Here is a 16,072-nt window from a genome sequence, read left to right on the forward strand (position 1 = left end):
ATTTGCAGCTTTTCTCGCTGCTGCCACCAGATTCCTTGAAAAGCAGAGGAACGAAGGTGCGGGGAGTGAGGAGGGTGGGCACACTCACTGACAGTAAAACCTGCAGAAGAACTGTATGGATTGTTTTAAGATGACAACCTGACATTGTGTTTTAAGTTGCAGGGACAATGGCACTGGGGGAATGGGTGTGTGCTTCAAGGATGGAACGAAACTGGTGTAGGAAAGCAGCCTCCATCATCAGTGACCCCCACCATCCAGACCATGCTCTCTTCTCATTACTTCTATCGAGGAGGTACAGGAGCCTGAGGATCCACACCACCAGGTTCAGGAATAGTTACTACCCCTCAACCATCAGGCTCTTGAACCAAAGGTGATAACTTCATTTGCCCCATCATTGAAATGTTCCCGGAATCAACGGACTCACTTTCAAGGAGTCTTCATCTCATGCTCTTGATATTTATTGCATTTTTTTGTATTTACTGTGAATACCCACAAGAAAATGAATCTCAGGGTTGTATATGATGACATATAATAATAATAAATTAACTGAGGGCTTGTGCACATTTTAATGGATCATTAATGATGTAGCTTGTTTCTCCAGCCAACAGAACTGAACACAGTGGTGCAGAGTTCAATGAAACATAATTGTTCATTAATGCAGAAAATTGAGATTATCTCTATTATACATCAGGAACAACTGAAAAGTTTCAAACTGTTTTTAATATTACAGTACATTAAAGCATAAATTACAGTACATTTAAGCACAACACATCACTGCTCAGATATCTGATGACAGTTACACATTCATGTTTATTAAATAAGCTTATATACTACCATTCTGCAAGTCACCCAAACAAGACACAAAGAGTACTGTACGCTTTCTTCACTCCTGGATATATTTGGCTACAGCACGGTTTTATCAAGCATTACTATACAATGTGTTTCTGGAAGCATAATTTTATGCTGAGATCATACATGCTGATAGGAAAATATGAGGATGGAGGGAACAATTGAGGGTTTATTTTTCCCAATCCATGTAGTGTGTCAACAGTTGACAAAACATGGTCCTGTGTTTTAGAAATCCCTTCATAATCATACATTGAAAAAATAATGTAGCTTCATTTTTGATGAGGGTGGGAAGAGGAGCAAGATACCTCGTGACATGAGCAGAAACAAACATTTCTCGCCCACAAAAAACATTCACCTGTACTTTGAGCTTCTGGTTTCACACAATGTACTTTATATACTATTGCAATTAATTCATTATTACCTGAATTCAAGACAGAGAATTTGGATGTATATGAAGTGAGACATCAACTGCAGGACTGTGGACCAAGTATTTGGAAGGTGGGATTAGGTAGGAGTACAATGGGCTGAATGGCCTCCTGTTGCAAATATAGGAGACTACACAATGACTGGGAGGGAAGCAAGTGTGAAAATCCCTGATAATTTCAAGAAAAGGATTTCAGATGATATTGTAAAGTCAAAGCAGTCTCTTTCCAAGCTGCAGGGTAAGTGAGGAAATACATTTTAAACTATTTTAGATACATTCAAAGTAAATGGGCAGTTATAAAGTACAGGCAGCTGCTGCATTACGCCTCTTGCACACTGACTCGTTCAGGCTTCACATACACAGGAACTGGCTCAGCCCCTCTGATTCAGATGATTCAACATCCAATTCAGAAAAATAAACTGCAAATTGGAATAGGATGCCTTTCACTAAAGTGACTCTCTACTAGCCCCCACTGTTTAGCTGGAATGTTCGGGTTGAGGAAGTTGTTGGATAATTTTCTCTTTAGAATTCTGGGTAGATGCCACAACAGAGCACAATTCTTCTTCCTCTCTGCAACACTAATCCATCTTGTCCCCTAACCAAATATTTTATACATGAGAATGTGGTGCCCAAAATGGCATAATTTGCCAGAATAAAGTTAACATGGTTCTTTTCAATGTAATTAACCTCTTAAATGAAAGTCATAATTACTGCATTCCAGGTAACTATAAAGTTGGCTTCTGGTGAACCTTTAATTGAAAAGAATTTTACTTATTACAGTCTACTTTCCTGTATAAGTGAAGCATTTAAGTGAAGTTTTTATTCAGACAGTGGTCTGTATGTGTTTAAGACTTCTCCCAAGCTTCTGACCCCCCCCCCCCCATAAGCTAATCCCGACCACCTGAGCAAATGATAGCGCTCACTCTGCTCGGTCCAGATCCTGTGCATCAGTCCCCTTCTAATGTGTAAATATTTCCAAAGGTGTGGAACACAGGTGTAAAGTTATCCCTACAGTGAGTACCCACTGCCAAAGTCTGTTTATTACAACAACTCCATAACCAAACAAACCTGCAACCTGAAAGGGGTTGGAAGTAAAATATAAAAATACCATTACTGCAGGCATTTTCAGATACACTTGGGTATCTGTTTTATGCAGTGTTAATGGAGTAACCAGCCAATGTTAATACTTGATAACTTATACACTTCAAGGTGGAGTGGTGTAGTTAGGTCCTGGGAGAGCTGAGTCTCTGCAACATCATAAAGAACCCTGCAATCAATGCCTTGCAGCATCCTTCAGCCGTGTTCATTTGGTTACAAATGATGATTTCAATCATTTAAAAAATGGACAATCTAAGAACTTTTCTTAGAATGTCAAAAAAAACTGGTTGGTGTGAAAAAAATTCAGCTAGCATAGGATCACTGGTTTTGTGTCAATACAGTTGAAACAGTGCTGCTTCAGACAGTAATTAATTTCTTCTTGAACATCTCTGCATATTTGGGTTGGATTTCAGATTCGCTAACAAAAATTGTCCCTGAATTGTGGACACCTAACTTCAAATAGGAGCACTCATACATCTAAACAGACTGGTCTATATCTCATCAAGAGTCAACTAATTAAAATGTTGCTCAATTAAAATTCAGAGTGAATGGTGAGTCAGTAGCTAACAGATTAGCAAAGTCACAGTACAGTAAAGAGAAGGTAGAGTTAAATGTCGAGAGTGCCCAGTTTTTGTCTATGAACAATGCAACCCAACTGTAACAGCTTGGTGCTTATAATAGGGAATGGATTCAGGCTGAACAACAGACTACAGTTCAATAACTTCTTGTCAAGTAAAACGCTGAGGAAAATTCACTTACACTGTCTTCCCCACCACCTTAAAATCCCTGGGGCTGCTCTCTCTACCTTGCCTTGTGTCTCCTTACCTACTGAGATTACCGGGCCACCTGGTTTCAGCAGAGATCTGGGAACAAAGGGCCCATATTTTGTTTTGCATTACTCAGGGGACGTGAATGCTGCCTAATGGCACTGTAGTGAAGGGCATACTGGCCAAGGAAAACCTCTCACCTTCAGAAGGATGGGTTTTGATTGCAATATTTCCTGAGACCTGTTTTTGTTCAACAAATTCCAGATTTATTTTATTTTGTTTAATTTAGCTGTCACAGTGGGATTTGAACTCGTGCCTCTGGACTGATGATCGAATAACGTAACCACTACACTCCAGTGGTCTCTACCTGCATTCTTGGAAAAAGCAGTGATGGAGTGAAATGGGATTAAACTAAAAAAAGTTCTAAAATCAGGCCATACTCGCACCTATAAACAGGCCTCATATAATTCCAATTATAATGCAAGATGCTCCAGCACCTTTCTCTCAATCACTTGCACATAGAACCCCTCCCCCCAGTGTTGTAAACCGTGGCCCCTCCTTGTACCATTGCTCAGACTGAACCCAGGCAAATGCCATGGATTCAGCATGTCGGCAAGAATGATAGGAGTTTATTCTCCCTCAGGAGGGCCAAAGCCTAAATTACTCAAAATTCTCTCTTCTCCCAATAATCTGGGAAAAGGAAATTTAAAAAAAGGAAAAGGAAATAAAGTTGCTCAGTGTCATTTTGCATTACATGCCTGAGGCAACATCCAAAATGGTGAGGTTGCCTCGTGTATTCCACTCACTACCACTAGAGGTCTTCTGACCCCACAAGGCAATGCCAATTATTGAAACCCAGTTGTGCAAAAGGGGCAGAGACAGGATGCCTGGACTATACCAAAAAAATATTTTAACTGCTCTGGTTGCACTATGTTTAAAAGAGTTGGCTGTATGCAAGTCCATTAATTCAAGGCAGCTCTAACATGAATGAGAGCAATGAGTGTTTATTCCTAATATATGCAAACAACTGGCCAATTACAGCAGGCGCACACCATATTTAACAGGAAAGACATTCTGTCTAATCACTGTGAAAGAACAATGTTTCTATTAGCAGAAAGAATGGGCTGCTTTGCTGTGGAAAATTAATGCATCCAATTTGGTAAGAACCCTACAATTCATAATACAAATGTGCCTCTACTTGGGTGTGCCAGGCAAGGTTGTTGCAGGATTCTACAGATGGCTTCACTCAGATCGTAGTGAGGGCAGGTAACGGGGTCTATTACCCATCACGCCAGGATGGCTTGCTTTTCCTCGGGTGTCTCCTCCAGCAGCTGAACGAGCAGTTCATAGACAGGTTTGCAGACTTTGGCATAGCCGATGTGGGTGAGGTGCAAGTAATCAAACATGTCATGGTGGGAAATGGTGCCGTCCGAGTGCACAAAGTCGGCATCGATGTTCAGGAACTGCATTTTGGGAAATCTCGCCAGGGACCTCTTCAGCAATGTGTTGACTTGTGCATTCTTCTCTCGCAGTGGGTTGGGCTTCTCTCCTCGAGGCAGCAGACTCTGATAGAGGACATCACCACAAAAGAGGCATTTAGCTAATATAAGACCATAAAACAAAGGAGCAGAAGTCAGCCATTCGGCCCATCGAGTCTGCTCCACCATTTTATCATGAGCTGATCTATTCTCCCATTTAGTCCCACTCCCCCATCTTCTCACCATAACCTTTTCCTAGAGATGCTGCCTGGCCTGCTGCGTTCACCAGCAACTTTGATGTGTGTCACCATAACCTTTGATGCCCTGGCTACTCAGATCAATCTCTGCCTTAAATACACCCAATGACTTGGCCTCCACTGCTGCCTGTGGCAACAAATTCCATAGATTCACCACACTCTGACTAAAAAAATTTCTTTGCATTTCTGTTCTGAACGGGTGCCCTTCAATCCTTCAGTCATGCCCTCTCGTACTAGACTCCCCCATCATGGGAAACAACTTTGCCACATCCACTCTGTCCATGCCTTTCAACATTCGAAATGTTTCTATGAGGTCCCCCCTCATTCTTCTAAATTCCAAGGAGTACAGTCCAAGAGCGGATAAATGTTCCTCATATGTTAACCCTCTCATTCCCAGAATCATTCTAGTGAATCTTCTCTGAACCCTCTCCAACGTCAGCACGTCCTTTCTTAAATAAGGAGACCAAAACTGCCCACAGTACTCCAAGTGAGGTCTCACCAGTGCCTTCTGGAGCCTCAACATCACATCCCTGCTCCTATACTCTATTCCTCTAGAAATGAATGCCAACATTGCATTCGCCTTCTTCACCACCGACTCAACCTGAAGGTTAACCTTAAGGGTATCCTGTACGAGGACTCCCAAGTCCCGTTGCATCTCAGAACTTTGAATTCTTTCCCATTTAAATAATAGCCTGTGCATAACCATACATAGGCCATCCCACTTGAACAGTTTAACCAAAGCAGAAGAAAAGCAGGTTTTGTACAGGAAGAGAAGAAACACACACTTACCAAAACCACCACCTTAGCCTGAGGCTGCCGTGCACTAACGAGCTGAATGATGGCCTCAATCCCACCGACCACCTCCTCAGCCGTGTGCTCATGATTGTTGGTCCCCACCCACAGGACAATCACCTGAAAGAAGTTTGAATTTGGATTAGTTGCATTCGACATAGACTCAGCAGTCACTTTATTAAGTATACCTGTACACTAAGTATCTAATCAGCCAATTATGTAACAGCAACTCAATGCATAAAAGCATGCAAACATGATCAAGAGGCTCAGTTGTTGTTCAGACCAAACATCAGAATGGGGAAGAAATGTGATCTAAATGACTTTGTCTGTGGAATGATTGTTGGTGCGAGATGGGGTAGTTTGAGTACCTCAGATGTTCACACATAACAGTTCTAGAGTTTACAGAGAATGGTGTGAAAAACACAAAAACATTCAGTGAGTGGCAGTTCTGTGGGTGAAAACACCTTGTTAATGAGAGAGGTCAGAGGAGAATGACCTGACTAGTTCAAGCTGACAGGAAGGTGACAGTAACTCAAATAACCACAACAGTGGTGTGCAGAAGAGCATCTCTGAATGTACAACATGTCGAACCTTGAAATGGATCGGATACAGGAGAAGGCCACAAACAAACACTCAGTGCCCAGTTCATTAAGTAGAGGAAGTACTGAATGTACATTATAATAATCTCAATAACCCCAAAATCCAAATATAGACCAAACTTATTTGTCTGGATCAGTACTTGGAGCTATGATGTTGTGGCCATTACAGAGACTTGGATGGCTCAGGGGCAGGAATGGTTACTTCAAGTGCCAGGCTTCAGATGTTTCGGAAAGGACAGGGAGGGAGGCAAGAGAGGTGGGGGTGTGGCACTGTTGATCAGAGATAGTGTCACGGCTGCAGAGAAGGTGGACACCATGGAGGGATTGTCTATGGCGTCTCTGTGGGTGGAGGTTAGGAACAGGAAGGGGTCAATAACTTTACTGGGTGTTCTTGATAGGCCGACCAATAGTAAAATGGATATTGAGGGGCAGACAGGGAAACAGATCCTGGAAAGGTGTAATAATAACAGAGTTGTCCTGATGGGAGATTTTAATTTCCCAAATATCGATTGGCATTTCCCTAGAGTGAGGGGTTTAGATGGGGTGGAGTTTGTTAGGTGTGTTCAGGAAGGTTTCCTGACACAATATGTAAATAAGCCAACAAGAGGAGAGACTGTATTTGGTCTGGTATTGAGAAATGGATCTGGTCAGGTGTCAGATCTCTCAGTGGGAGAGCATTTTGGAGACAGTGATCATAATTCTATCTCCTTTACCATAGCATTGGGGAAAGATAGGAACAGATAAGTTAGAAAAGCGTTTAATTGGAGTAGGGGGAAATATGAGGCCATCAGGCAGGAACTTGGAAACTTAAATTGGAAACAGATGTTCTCAGGGCAAAATACGGAAGAAATATGGCAAATATTCAGGGGATATTTGTGTGGAGTTCTGCATAGGTACGTTCCAATGAGACAGAACATAGAATAGTACAGCACAGTACAGGCCCTTCAGCCCACAATGTTGTGCCGACCATCAAACCCTGCCTCCCATATAACCCCCCACCTTAAATTCCTCCATATACCTGTCTAGTAGTCTATTAAACTACACTAGTGTATCTGCCTCCACCACTGACTCAGGCAGTGCATTCCACGCACCAACCACTCTCTGAGTAAAAAACCTTCCTCTAATATCCCCCTTGAACTTCCCACCTCTCACCTTAAAGCCATGTCCTCTTGTATTGAGCAGTGGTGCTCTGGGGAAGAGGCACTGGCTATCCACTCTATCTATTCCTCTTATTATCTTGTACACCTCTATCATGTTTCCTCTCATCCTCCATCTCTCCAAACAGTAAAGCCCTAGCTCCCTTAATCTCCGATCATAATGTATACTCTCTAAACCAGGCAGCATCCTGGTAAATCTCCTCTGTACCCTTTCCAATGCTTCCACATCCTTCCTATAGTGAGGCGACCAGAACTGGACACAGTTCTCCAAGTGTGGCCTAACCAGAGTTTTATAGAGCTGCATCATTACATCGCGACTCTTAAACTCTATCCCTTGACTTATGAAAGCTAACACCCCATAAGCTTTCTTAACTACCCTATCCACCTGTGAGGCAACTTTCAGGGATCTGTGGACATGTACCCCCAGATCCCTCTGCTCCTCCACACTACCAAGTATCCTGCCATTTACTTTGTACTCTGCCTTGGAGTTTGTCCTTCCAAAGTGTACCACCTCACACTTCTCCGGGTTGAACTCCATCTGCCACTTCTCAGCCCACTTCTGCATCCTATCAATGTCTCTCTGCAATCTTTGACAATCCTCTACACTATCTACAACACCACCAACCTTTGTGTCATCTGCAAACTTGCCAACCCACCTCTCTACCCCCACATCCAGGTTGTTAATAAAAATCATGAAAAGCAGAGGTTCCAGAACAGATCTTTGTGGGACACCACTAGTCACAATCCTCCAATCTGAATGTACTCCCTCCACCACCACCCTCTGCCTTCTGCAGGCAAGCCAATTCTGAATCCACCTGGCCAAACTTCCCTGGATCCCATGCCTTCTGACTTTCTGAATAAGCCTACCGTGTGAAACCTTGTCAAATGCCTTACTAAAATCCATATAGATCACATCCACTGCACTACCCTCATCTATATGCCTGGTCACCTCCTCAAAGAACTCTATCAGGCTTGTTAGACACAATCTGCCCTTCACAAAGCCATGCTGACTGTCTCTGATCAGACCATGATTCTCTAAATGCTCAGAGATCCTACCTCTAAGAATCTTTTCCAACAGCTTTCCCACCACAGACGTAAGGCTCACTGGTCTATAATTACCCAGACTATCCCTACTACCTTTTTTGAACAAGGGGACAACATTCGCCTCCCTCCAATCCTCCGGTACCATTCCCGTGGACAACGAGGACATAAAGATCCTAGCCAGAGGCTCAGCAATCTCTTCCCTAGCCTCGTGGAGCAGCCTGGGGAATATTCCATCAGGCCCCGGGGACTTATCCGTCTTAATGTATTTTAACAACTCCAACACCTCCTCTCCCTTAATATCAACATGCTCCAGAACATCAACCTCACTCATATTGTCCTCACCATCATCAAGTTCCCTCTCATTGGTGAATACCGAAGAGAAGTATTCATTGAGGACCTCACTCACTTCCACAGCCTCCAGGCACATCTTCCCACCTTTATCTCTAATCAGTCCTACTTTCACTCCTGTCATCCTTTTGTTCTTCACATAATTGAAGAATGCCTTGGGGTTTTCCTTTACCCTACTCACCAAGGCCTTCTCATGCCCCCTTCTTGCTCTTTTCAGCCCCTCCTTAAGCTCCTTTCTTGCTACCCTATATTCCTCAATAGACCCATCTGATCCTTGCTTCCTAAACCTCATGTATGCTGCCTTCTTCCAGCTGACTAGATTTTCCACCTCACTTGTCACCCATGGTTCCTTCACCCTACCATTCTTTATCTTCCTCACCGGGACAAATTTATCCCTTCCATCCTGCAAGAGATCTCTAAACATCGACCACATGTCCATAGTCCATTTCCCTGCAAAAACACCATCCCAATTCACACCTGCAAGTTCTAGCCTTATAGCCTCATAATTTGCCCTTCCCCAATTAAAAATTTTCCTGTCCTCTCTGATTCTATCCTTTTCCATGATAATGCTAAAGGCCAGGGAGTGATGGTCACTGTCCCCCAGATGTTCACCCACTGAGAGATCTGTGACCTGACCTGGTTCATTACCTAGTACTAGATCTATGGCATTCCCCCTAGTCGGCCTGTCCACATACTGTGACAGGAATCCGTCCTGGACACACTTAACAAACTCTGCCCCATCTAAACCCTGGGAAGACAGGGAAGTTATGGTAGGGTACAGGAACCGTGGTGTACAAAGGTTGTAATAAACCTAGTCAAGAAGAAAAGAAGAGCTTACAAAAGGTTCAGACAGCGAGGTAATGTTACAGATCTAGAAGATTAGAAGGCCAATAGGAAGGAGCTTAAGGAGGAAATTAGGAAAGCCAGAAGGGGCCATGAGAAGGCCTTGGTGAGCAGGATTAAGGAAAACTCCAAGGCATTCCACAAGTATGTGAAGAGCAAGAGAATAAGACGTGAAAGAATAGGACCTATCAAGTGTGATAGTGGAGAAGTGTGTATGGAACCGGAGGAGATAGCAGAGGTACTTAATGAATACTTTGCTTCAGTATTCACTACCAAAAAGGATCTTGGTGATTGTAGTGATGACTTGCAGCAGACTGAAAAGCTTGAGCATGTAGATATTAAGAAAGAGGATGTGCTGGAGCTTTTGGAAAGCATCAAGTTGGATAAGTCACCGGGACCAGATGAGATGTACCCCAGGCTACTGTGGGAGGCAAGGGAGGAGATTGCTGAGCCTCTGGTGATGATCTTTACATTATCAACGAGGACGGGAGAGGTTCCGGAGGATTGGAGGGTTGCAGATGTTGTTCCTTTATTCAAGAAAGGGAGTAGAGATAGCCCAGGAAATTATAGACCAGTGAGTCTTACTTCAGTGGTTGGTAAGTTGATGGAGAAGATCCTGAGAGGCAGGATTTATGAACATTTGGAGAGGTATAATGTGATTAGGAATAGTCAGCATGACTTTGTCAAGGCCAGGTCGTGCCTTACAAGCCTGATTGAATTTTTTGAGGATGTGACTAAACATATTGATGAAGGAAGAGCAATAGATGTAGTGTATTTTAGCAAGGCACTTGATAAGGTACCCCCTGCAAGGCTTATTGAGAAAGTAAGGAGGCATGGGATCCAAGGGGACATTGCTTTGTGGATCCAGAACTGGCTTGCCCACAGAAGGCAAAGAATGGTTGTAGATGGATCATATTCTGCATAGAGGTCAATGACCAGTGGTGTGCCTCAGGGATCTGTTCTGGGACCACTACTCTTTGTGATTTTTATAAATGACCTGGATGAGGAAGTGGAAGGATGGGTTAGTAAGTTTGCTGATGACACAAAGGTTGGAGGTGTTGTGGATAGTGTGGAGGGCTGTCAGAGGTTACAGCGGGACATTGATAGGATGCGAAACTGGGCTGAGAAGTGGCAGATGGAGTTCAACCCAGATAAGTGTGAAGTGGTTCATTTTGGTAGGTCAAATATGATAGCAGAATATGGCAGTGTGGAGGATCAGAGGGATCTTGGGTTCTGAGTCCATAGGACACTCAAAGCAGCTGCGCAGGTTGACTCTGTGATTAAGAAGGCATACGGTGTATTGGCCTTCATCAATCGTGGAATTGAATTTAGGAGCCGAGAGGTAATATTGCAGTTATATAGGACCCTGGTCAGACCACACTTGGGAGTACTGTGCTCAGTTCTGGTCGCCTCACTACAGGAAGGATGTGGAAGGCATAGAAAGGGTGCAGAGGAGATTTAAAAGGATGTTGCCTGGATTGGGGAGCATGACTTTGGAGAATAGGTTGAGTGAACTCAGCCTTTTCTCCTTGGAGTGACGGAGGATGAGAGGTGACCTGATAGAGGTGTATAAGATGATGAGAGGCATTGATCGTGTGGATAGACAGAGGCTTTTTCCCAGGGCTGAAATGGTTGCCACAAGAGGACACAGGTTTAAGGCGCTGGGGAGTAGGTACAGAGGAGATGTCAGGAGTAAGTTTTTTACTCAGAGTGGTGAGTGCATGGAATGGGCTACCAGCAACAGTGGTGGAGGTGGATACAATAGGGTCTTTTAAGAGACTTTTGGATAGGTACATGGAGCTTAGATAAATAGAGGGCTATAGGTAAGCCTAGTAATTTCTAAGGTAGGGACATGTTCAGCACAACTTTGTGGGCCGAAGGGCCTGTATTGTGCTGTAGGTTTTCTATGTTTCTATCTATTCTATCTGGTACTTAGTATGTCATTGTCACAGAGTCATAGAAAACTACAAAACAGAAACAGGCTCTTTGGCCCATCTAGTCCATGCCAAACGGTTAATCTGCTTGGTCCCATCGACCCACACCTGGACCGTAGCCCTCCGAACCCCTCCCATCCATGTACTTATCCAAATTCGTCTTAAAATGTTGAAACTGATGCATACCAAGAGTGAAAAGCTTTTATCTGCATAACCTGCAGACAGATCATCCTGTACTTTAGTACATCAATGTGGTATAAAAGGAACCAATAATAAAACACAGAACATACAGGATACAGACTTCACAAGTAATGTTAGCATTTACTGTCCATTCCTAATTGAGGAAGCAATTACGAATCAACCACAGTGGACTGGTACATTGATAGGAACGGGCAGTATGGTAACAGTGGTTAGCGTAATGCTTTGCAGAGTCACTGCTCTGTGTTCAATTCCCACTGCTGTCTGTAAGGAGTTTGTACATTCTCCCTGTGACCGCATCGGTTTCTTCCCACATTCTAAAATAAGTACAGTTAGGTTTGGGAAGTTTTGGGCATGTATGTTGGCACTGGATGCACGGTAACACCTGTGGGCTACCCCCAGCACATCCTCAGACTGTGTTGGTTGTTGACACAAAACAATGTATGTTTTGGTGTACATTTGACAAATAAAGCTAATCTTTAAAAAGAAAAGGTTGAGATAGATATGGGTCAAACACAACTCCCTTAGATGGGGATCTTGGTCAGCACGGAGGAGTTGGACCAAAGGGCTTGTTTCTATGCTGTATCATGTCACCAGGTTAGAAGGATATGGGGATATGGACCATACATAGGTCAACAGTGGCAATCTTGTTGAGCATGGTCCAGTAGAGCCAAAAGCCCTATTTCCGTGATGTGTGCCTCTGACTTCACAGAGATTAGCATAAGAAACTAATGTTTGCACAGCAGCAAACACGAGGAATTCTGCAGATGCTGGAAATTCAAGCAACACACATCAAAGTTGCTGGTGAACGCAGCAGGCCAGGCAGCATCTCTAGGAAGAGGTACAGTCGACGTTTCAGGCCAAGACCCTTTGTCAGGACGTTAGCCTGAAACGTCGACTGCACCTCTTCCTAGAGATGCTGCCTGGCCTGCTGTGTTCACCAGCAACTTTTATGTGTGTTGTTTGCACAGCAGCATTTTGCAAGCAGTCATTAAGCTCAAAAGTTGCTAAACTCTTTAATATAATTCCATGAGCTTCCAGGTGGGTTTGAACTGGTTGGGATTATTTCTCTCCCCCTTACCTTAGGTTTAATGTTTTCCAATTCCCCATTCTCCAACCTCCACAGAACGTGCCTTGTGGTATCTCCACCAATGCCAAAGTTGAGGGCATGAAGTGGTGAGAACAGCTCCCTCCAGATCTATTGCAACAGACAGAGAGCACAGCAGTTCAATCTGCTGGTTTGTGGATCAACTTAAATGCATGCCATGTCAGACAAGAGCTGAGTAAGTCTGAATTACTTGAAACAAAGCCAGCAGGATGTACCACTAAAGAGGTGCTTAAACTTGTGTTCTCTTTGCTCAATGGAGTTACTCCATAGCACTAGAAATGGAAACAGCATCATAAAGCACTAAAGCACAAATAAAGGCTCTTCAGCCCATCTAGTCCATGACAAACTTTTTCTGCCTAGTCACACTGACCAGCACCTGGATCATACCATGCCCCTCCCATCCATCTTTCGATCTTCTTTTAATTGTTGTAATCAAAATGGCCTCCACCGCTTCCGCTGGTACCTTGATTCACACTTGCACTACCCTCTGAATGAGGAATAGTGGAATAAAAGTACAAATATTGCACTAAAAAGAAATATTCAGCATGCCAGGCACTACCCATGGACAGAGCAAAAGAGTCAACTTGCAGGTCAATCGCTTTTCATATCAAATAGATACACAAAATACCGGCTATTTCTATCTCCAAAGATACTGTCTAACATGCTGAAACTAAAGGCATTTTCTTTTTTGATGTTGGACTTCCTGCACCTGCTGCATTTTACTTTACTTTATTGTCACCAAACAATTGAAACTAGAGCGTACAATCATCACAGCGATATTTGATTCTGCGTTTCGTGCTCCCTGGAGTACAAATCGATAGTAAATATTAAAAATGTAAATTATTTATCATAAATAGAAAAGGGAAAGTAAGGTAGTGCAAAAAAAACGAGCGGCAGTTCCGGATATTTGGAGGGTGCGGCCCAGATTCGGGTCAGGATCCGTTCAGCAGTCTTATCACAGTTGGAAGGAAGCTGTTCCCAAATCTGGAAACTCATTTGAGATGTACACCCTCTGCTAGATTATTCTTTGGTAAGCAGCAAGAAGAAATATTTAATTTGAAGCAAAATAGAGTTCAATTCTTCTCACTCCAACCAAAGTCTGCATGTCCCTGCAGGAAGGTGATACCAGGTACCTGTACTCAAAGGAGGAAAATATCAATGTTTACCACAAGTGGGATCATTTAGCACAAATCCCCTGAATTTCCATAACTGCCTCTCCTGCCTCAAGGAAGCCACTTCCATTTTGTTTTGTTAAATCATTTCTGTTCTGCAAAATTGCCCTTACTCCAATGTATAATTTCTGCTACTTTATCGAGCACTTTTACATAATTAAGTTCAATCATGGCACAGCAATGAAAACTGCCACAAAAAAAAATCTTTCCCTCAACTCAAATCCTGAACTGCAACCCTGTTCCGTCTGCTGCATTTGTTAAAATACTGCCCGAAGAAGTTCTCCTGAATGAACTGGGCTGAGAAGTGGCAGGTGGGAACACACGGACTCGTGCAGATGTCAGACTACACTTTGGACTTTTAGTTCTCAGACCACATTCTCGGGACAGGACGGCAGAGTGGAGATACACACCTCGTATTGCTGTAACAGCTGTACCATGGAGTCCCCCACAAACAGAACATCTGGTTCCTTGTCCTTGCAGTCCAAGACAAACCGACTGTGCTGCAACGGGAAAGAAACTCACTGAAATTGCAACACCAACATAAAGGCTTTAAAATTATCTTCAAGTCACCAAAAAGAAGAGAGGTTAATTCACTAAGTCCTCAGCTGCACAAGGCCAAGGGTGCTGTAAGAAAATAATGTCAGCAGTCGACCACTTGGTCCCCTCATCAGTCCAGACACTCAACACAATCATGATTGATTTGTTTACCTATGCTGCAAGCATTTTGAATTATATTTTATTCACATATTTATGGTAATTTTATTTATTGTGCTGTCTGTGATATATGTATTGTGGGTGCACTGTGGTCCAGAGGAACATTGTTTCATTTGTTTGTATATATGTACAGTCAGATGATGATAAACTTGAAATGTAAGTGATTCTGAAGATGCTGGAAATCTTGAGAGACACACACACACACACAAAGTGCTGGAGGAACTCAGCAGGTCAGAAAGCATATATGGAGAGAAATAAATAGTCTATATTTCAGATAGACACCCTTCATTAGGTCTCATTAGTCTTGGCCCAAAACATCAACTGTTATTCATTTCCACAGATGCTGCCAGACCTGCTCAGATCCTCCAGTATTTTGTGTGTGTTACTTATTGCAGATCTATCCATTTTCCATTCCCTATTCTGCCTGATTCCTTTAATATCCAGAAAGTTTTCGATCTCTGGTCTGAATGAACTCAGTGACTGAGGCTCACAACCTTGCAGGGCAGAGAAGAACACAAGTTTATGAGAGGAGTTATGGGGAACCACAGCCAATAGATAAGATCTGATCTCCTTAATCTGCAAGTTTGAGTAAGTGAGGGACCCAGTAGGGCAAAGAAGCAGCAGGAGGTCATATTGAATGGAAGAATGGGCTTCAAGGCCTGAATGGCCCACCCCCACTCCATTCCTGCAGCTGACTAAGTATTCCAAAGAATTACTTGTGCGTGGTGGACAGACTGAGCTCCGTTCAAAGCCCCACCTGTCCATGGAAAGGGGTTAGCCATCCTTACCAATGATTTCCAACGACCATCTCCCTGCACGTCCTCCGCACAAAGAGGTACAGCGGCTGAGTTAAATTCCTCCTGACTCATTGTCTCCCTGGTGAGAAAGACCAGGAGCGAAGCTGGTAGTTGCAACTCTGATGAGGAACCAGCACTCAAAAGTCCCTGTAGAATTTGTGCTGCTCAGTTACAAACAACCTGAAAACAGGACAAGATGTAAACATTAAAATGAGATTCAGAAAGAAATCACACACAAAATGCTGGAGGAATTCAGCAGGTCAGACAGCATCTATGGAAAAGAGTAAACAGGCCGAGAATCCTTCATCATGACGAGAAAGGAAGAGGGCATCTGGCTTCTTCCCCCTTCCTTTCCCATCCCGATGAAGGGTCTCAACCCAAAATGTTGACTGTCTACTCTGGAGATTGCCATCTCCAGAAGTCTCTCTGGTGTGCGTTTGGTATGCAGCCAACAATTAAATTATTCTGTCATTTAATGGCATGAGGCACTGCA

At 43.3% G+C, this 16,072-nt stretch overlaps 1 protein-coding gene across 3 annotated transcripts in view; it reads right to left on the reverse strand.

Annotated features, from left to right (window-relative positions):
* Nucleotides 1-702: 702 nt before the first annotated feature.
* pafah1b2 (platelet-activating factor acetylhydrolase 1b, catalytic subunit 2) overlaps nt 703-16,072 on the reverse strand; it is a 32,474-nt gene continuing 17,104 nt past the window's right edge. For all 3 annotated transcript variants that reach the window (XM_072283866.1, XM_072283867.1, XM_072283865.1), the window contains 5 exons: nt 15,571-15,759; nt 14,479-14,568; nt 12,870-12,986; nt 5,663-5,785; nt 703-4,703 (listed from right to left, as the gene is read on the reverse strand). In XM_072283866.1, the coding sequence (XP_072139967.1) occupies nt 4,425-4,703; nt 5,663-5,785; nt 12,870-12,986; nt 14,479-14,568; nt 15,571-15,651 (690 nt within the window). In that variant the 5' untranslated portion in view covers nt 15,652-15,759 and the 3' untranslated portion in view covers nt 703-4,424. The remainder of the gene's footprint in view (nt 4,704-5,662; nt 5,786-12,869; nt 12,987-14,478; nt 14,569-15,570; nt 15,760-16,072) is intronic.

This window comes from Mobula birostris, chromosome 20, assembly GCF_030028105.1.
Source record: "Mobula birostris isolate sMobBir1 chromosome 20, sMobBir1.hap1, whole genome shotgun sequence".
Taxonomy (NCBI): Eukaryota; Metazoa; Chordata; class Chondrichthyes; order Myliobatiformes; family Myliobatidae; genus Mobula; species Mobula birostris.